The sequence below is a fragment of the Neofelis nebulosa genome, chromosome 9 (genome assembly GCF_028018385.1).
Source record: "Neofelis nebulosa isolate mNeoNeb1 chromosome 9, mNeoNeb1.pri, whole genome shotgun sequence".
NCBI lineage: Eukaryota > Metazoa > Chordata > Mammalia > Carnivora > Felidae > Neofelis > Neofelis nebulosa.
Window position 1 is genome coordinate 73,825,755 of NC_080790.1, and position 6,000 is coordinate 73,831,754.

Consider the following 6,000-nt stretch of genomic DNA (forward strand, 5'->3'; position numbering starts at 1 on the left):
GCCACATCTCTGCCATCAGTTTAGGCGTTGCCCCAATCGGGAACCACGCCGCCAAGGGCGAGAAATGTCTAAGTACTGTTTCCCCTCCCCCCGAGTGATGCCACTCGGTAGGAGCCGCGTCAACACCTATGTACGCCCGGCTCCCCCGCCCAGTGGGCACCACCTGCCCAGCCAGGACCTCACTGACCCTTGCCCTGTCTCCACAGGTTTTGGCATGACCACCCCCGCGACGGTAGGCGGGAAGGCCTTCCTCATCGCCTACGGGCTGTTCGGCTGCGCCGGAACCATCCTGTTCTTCAACCTCTTTCTGGAGCGCATCATCTCTCTGCTGGCCTTCATCATGCGCGCCTGCAGGGAGCGCCAGTTGCGCCGCAGCGGCCTGCTGCCCGCCACCTTCCGCCGCGGCTCGGCGCTCTCGGAGGCCGACTGCCTGGCGGGCTGGAAGCCCTCGGTGTACCACGTGCTGCTGATCCTGGGCCTGTTCGCCGTGCTGCTGTCGTGCTGCGCCTCGGCCATGTACACCAGCGTGGAGGGCTGGGACTACGTGGATTCGCTCTACTTCTGCTTCGTCACCTTCAGCACCATCGGCTTCGGGGACCTGGTGAGCAGCCAGCACGCCGCCTACCGGAACCAGGGGCTCTACCGCCTGGGCAACTTCCTCTTCATCCTGCTCGGCGTGTGCTGCATCTACTCGCTCTTCAACGTCATCTCCATCCTCATCAAGCAGGTGCTCAACTGGATGCTGCGAAAGCTGAGCTGCCGCTGCTGCGCGCGCTGCTGCCCGGCGCCCGGAGCGCCCCTGGCCCGGCGCAACGCCATCACCCCGGGCTCCCGGCTGCGCCGCCGCCTGGCCGCGCTCGGCGCCGACCCCGCGGCCCGCGACAGCGACGCCGAGGGCCGCCGCCTGTCGGGCGAGCTCATCTCCATGCGCGACCTCACGGCCTCCAACAAGGTGTCGCTGGCGCTGCTGCAGAAGCAGCTGTCCGAGACGGCCAACGGCTACCCGCGCAGCGTGTGCGTCAACACGCGCCAGAACGGCTTCTCGGGCGGCGTAGGCGCGCTGGGCATCATGAACAACCGGCTGGCCGAGACCAGCGCCTCCAGGTAGACCGCCCGGCCGCGCCACGGACCCTCGGCGGGCTGGCGTGCCGCCGGCCGTGGTTTGCTTTCCTTCTCTCAGACGCTGGCGCTTTCTTAATCTTTATCCAATAAAATCAAACCAAAAAAAAAATTTTTTTTTTAAAGAAATACTATTTGGCCAGGCCTGATGTTATCCAGGGCAGGTTTTGGGGGAGCCTGTTTTCCTCGTGGGTCCCCTCGTGAAGAACGGTGGCCCCCAGCAGATTCTCCTCCAGGGAGAGAGAAAGTGGCACCTCAGACCCCCACCAGGTGCGTACCGCAGCCAGGAGAGGGCCATCCCTGGGTTTTGCGGACTGGCACTGAACCCCGTCCCCATGCACATAAGCAGCCGGCAACCCCAAAGCATATGGTGCAACTTCTCCTGGCTCTGAATTACCTCCGCAGCATTTAGAATCCTGGCCCAGCCTAGCAGCTTCCTTCTGGTCGTCAGAAGTGATGTAGTCACAGTTTTGACAGGTGGGGGTGGGGAGAGCCATATGTTGCCTACCGATGTATATAAATAGAACAGCCGCTACACACGGAGAATGGTGTAGTATTATGCAATGAGATGAAACATAGCACCAACTTGCGGACTGTGGCATTTCCCCGAGATTTAGAAATTGGGATGGTAAGGGGCTCAGCTGGCCTTTCTCAGCCTGGAGTTTAGTGCACTTAGCACACAGGGCAGCTACTTCCAATGCCGAAAACCCAGAGTGGACGGCAGGGCAGGGAGCAGGGGAGCACTAGGGCTGTAGGAGCCCTGCTTTGCTTCAGCCAGCTGATCTTTGAGGCTCCAGGCACATCTCAGAACCCCCCAACCCTCCTTTCTCTCACCAGCGCTGTCCTTGGGAATGCTTTTCATTACTAACCAGGAATGTCTGAGTCTTCTCAGACGAGATCTTGCTTTGTTGGTGTGGATTTTGTTTCTTAACTCCCGTTGAGCAGTTCATTTTTCCCCTTTTAGAGAACCTGAGGGTGCAGAGTGCAGTCCCCAGAACCCCTTTCTCCTCCTGTCTAAGTCAGGGCTCTGCATGACCAGGCTCTGCCTCACCAGAAAGCAGCCATCATGCAAATGTTAGAGAATCTGGCTCCAGAGCCCATAATGTTTGGGGGACAGATCCCATTCTAAACCCTGTTTGGCCCCCACTGACAATCAAGTGGATTTTTCTCCACGCACAGTCTGTATTGGAGGTGGAGGAAGGCAGGAGGTAGGGAGTTGATGGAATGGGTGGATGGAAGCGGTTTTAGAGTTAAAGTTTTGCTTGGGATGATCCTTAAGCTGAGGGACGCCCTCTGCTGCATAGAGGTCACTGAACTGAAGGAAGGTCAGATGCTGCCTTCATTGAAAGGCTGGGGGTCTTGGACTGTAAATGAATAATGCTCTTTCAGCCCATTTTCCTCACCTGAAAAGAAGGTCCCAAGGACACATGCAACAGAAACAATGTGACACACCAATATATACAGCTTCTGATAGGAAGTCTTACTTCTAAGACTCCTAAAGCATCAGGACACCTCACACTGTCTGCCTGAGAGGCATGGAAAGCCGTGAAATCTGCACCCCCTGGCCTCCAAGGAAGCATATGTGCCTGGAACACGCACACACACACACACACACACACACACACACACACACACACACAGCATTAAGAGTCATGCTTGAATGTCAGCCTCCCCTTTCTCCTTCCCGTTCATGACAAGAAGGGAAAAATGTATTGGGATCTGAATGATTCTCTAGCTTCGGGTAGCTAATTTCTAACTCAGATTAGGATTGGGACTTAAACACAGCTCCTAATCTGAGGGTAAACCAGTGACACAGAGCAGCCAGGAGAGAGGACAGTCTTGCTAGATCCTGAAGGGTAGGCTTCCAGAGAGGATTCGCCATGACTGTCACTCAGGCCCGCTGGTGAGCACCCCACCCCTGCCCCACCTGAGCCGTGGCTTTAGTCCCACTGCAGTGACTGCACACTCAGAGGCACAAGTGCTCTAGGCCAAGGCCCCCTCACAGGATCTAGAAGTAAAGTGTCATGTTTATCCCTCCAAATGAAGGAAAGCTGAAAAGGCATCCAATTAGAGGTGTCACCCAGGCAACGAGCAATAACTTGGGGATCTGAAGCATACAGAGGGGGTGAGAGATCCCCATGATAGAGGCATCTAGATCATGAGGACTTAATAACAGGCAAAATAGAAGCCAACCCAGAGGAAGTGAGCCCCAGCAACGGCACAGGAAGCTTAAGACCTAGCTATCGAGGTTCTTTGAGCTAGACAGGCCAAAGACATGTCCAAGCCATCCCCCTCACCAGTGCTCAGGACTGCACAGAACCGTGTCTCTGCAGGAGGAGCAGGACCTGCCTACAGAGAAGAAGAACTCAAGACCTTCCTTGGCAGTCTTCTCTGTCAGGAGTGCTTCCTAAAGTCTATCCTAAATTGCTCATGCTGCAGCCTTAGCTGTTTTCACTTCTCCTATGTTCTGCCTTTGGAAGGAGACCATTGTAAGCAGCTTAAGCAAGCTGCTGAAGGAGCCTTAAGCATGGCTTATGGGGGCAGGGAAGAGAGCCTCCCCTCTCACCAACCTCCCAGAGAAACACCAGCCTCCAGCATACTAAGGTAGCTCAGGATCCAGGGCCATGCTCATATTTTTGCCCGTGTTCCCCTAGTCCCCCACCCAAATTCAGTATGTCATTGTCCTTCACTTCAGGCCAGAGGGCTCAGTGTTCCAAATGCCAGGGGCTGCTTCTCTGGAAAAGCTGGGCTCCCAAATTTAGGGGGATTGATGGAGCCTAGACCCATACCTACAGACTTATGTGGCATCCTGCTTGAGGGTGAGCCCTGAGAACCAGGACCGGGGTCCTACCATCATTTCAGGGATAGTGACACTGATAGGGACCCCTTTCTTTGGTGCAGGTTCTTCTGAACCTCAGGCCCCATAAGAAAGGGCTCCCCATTCGCTTAGATACTGTGGCCCATCCCACCATGCAGGACTCTCCAATTTGACCCAAAGTTGGTAGCTCACTGCAGTCTGCCGTTGTCCCCGCTCCTCAGGTTGCTGCCTCACCTTAAGCCCCTACTCACCCCTCCCAGGCTGGGACTATGGGGCCCTAAGCAGCCCTTGACACCCGCTGTGGCCACACAGAGGCCAGGGTCTTAGTGAGCAGCTGGGACTTCTCAGAGATGAGCAGGCAAATAAAGAAGCCACCCTTGATGTCCTTGCTTGCTAATAAGGCCAGGTGGTCAGGCTCTTCTGTCCTTTGATTGAAGCCAGAGCCTCTGGGCCTGGAGAAGGAGTCAGAAGGCTCAGGTAGTGTCATGCCTTCTGTTTGTGGAAAATGCCAGTCGTCCTGGGCATTTGTCCAGGAGCTTCACACATCACAGCATCATGTGCACCTACATGCACTCACACACCAGCCTTACAAAGAGCCACTAGCCCCTTCCCCCAAGGAAAAATCCAGTCTAGATCACGTTGAGAAGAAAGATTCCCCATTTTTAACTCCCTGGAGATCTACTAGGGCCTGGAAAATTCCTCTCCTCCTTGGGGGAGTTTCGCGTACACTTTGCATGAATTTGAATCTGTGTTTTACATAGAAGCCAGCGTCCAAACCCAAGCCAAACCCTGGAAAATAGCTGCTAAATTTACAGCAGGGCTCCTCCATCCCTGTGGCCTCCTAGCAAATGCCCTCTTCCTGTGTGCTTTGGGGGTGAGGGTGGCTGAGCCCTCACAGCCGAAGGAGAAGCTTCTGGGGAGCTGAGGCATATGGAAGTCCACAGAGGTGGAGACTGCAGGAGCTGTGGGCCAGGTGGTTCCGTCTTACTGTAATTTCTTACATTCTTAACAAAAAGCACAATTCCACACACACACTGTCTGGAAAGCACATCCAGACAGACTGCTTAGGGCCTTTCTGAGTCCAGAAGAGGCGCTGGGGCTTCTCTGTCACAGGGGTTGTTGTACAGCGAGCTCATCGCGGTGCCGGTGCCACTGAAGGCTGCACACTCTGTGGGGGTTAGGCAGGGAGAGGGGACGCAGAAGGGCTGCTGGAACCATTCCCGACCCAGGGCAGGCTCCTCAGCATGGACTCGGGGCCTGGACTCTTGCCCCTGGGGCAGGCCTAGCACTTTCAGGCACCTCGTTAAGCGCTGAGAAGCGATGAGATTTCTGTACTAACCTGGCCCAAGACCCTCTTCCCCTCTCTTTCAGCCTCTTCCTCCTCTCTCCCCTCCCTAGGGAAGCTCCACCTTGCTTTACAAATCATTTTCTATGCTACTGTGTTCTCTCAGGAGGGGGTTAGAGCATGCGGGGTGAGCCTGCAGGGTTTCTTAAACAATACATTTATTTTTCTGAGCAGTAACTCCAAGACAGGAGTTGAAGGGTGTTTAAATTAACGATGAATAAAATGCAGCCTGCCACCTCTTTGAGCTGTTTGCGGTCTGTCTGTCAGAGTCTCCTGCCTCCCCACCTCCCTGATCACACCTCTTCTCAGGGGGCCCCAGGAGACCTCAGTTTCTTGGATCCAGGCCCTAGCAGCAGCTCCCTGGGGAAGTTACTCAGCAAAACAACAGTGACATCCATCTGGAGGGTGGGGGGCACCAAAGGATCTCGCAGGCAACTGGGCTGAATTGGGCCAGTTTCCAAGGGCCAGGCCTGGAAGGAAGACAGGCACAGAAGACATTGGCCTCATTGTGGCAGGGGCTTTCAACCCTCATGGTGCGCCAGATTCTCCAAAGGACACTTGAGAAGATACTGATGTCCAGGACCCACCCCACCTCTGCCCCCCACCATCATCCCCTCACTCCCAAGATTGTTCAGGAAGGCTGAACGGCAGCTTCCAGTTTTGGAAGCTCCCCAGGTGCTCCTAATGGACATCTAGGGCCTTGAACCCACACTCTAAA

The 6,000-nt window shown here is 55.3% G+C and overlaps 1 protein-coding gene across 1 annotated transcript in view; it reads left to right on the forward strand.

Annotated features, from left to right (window-relative positions):
* Positions 1 to 5,521, forward strand: part of KCNK12 (potassium two pore domain channel subfamily K member 12) — a 53,843-nt gene extending 48,322 nt beyond the window's left edge. Inside the window, exon 2 of the mRNA XM_058684184.1 lies at positions 207 to 5,521. Within this exon, the coding sequence (XP_058540167.1) occupies positions 207 to 1,108 (902 nt within the window). The 3' untranslated portion in view covers positions 1,109 to 5,521. The remainder of the gene's footprint in view (positions 1 to 206) is intronic.
* The last annotated feature ends 479 nt before the right edge of the window (positions 5,522 to 6,000 follow it).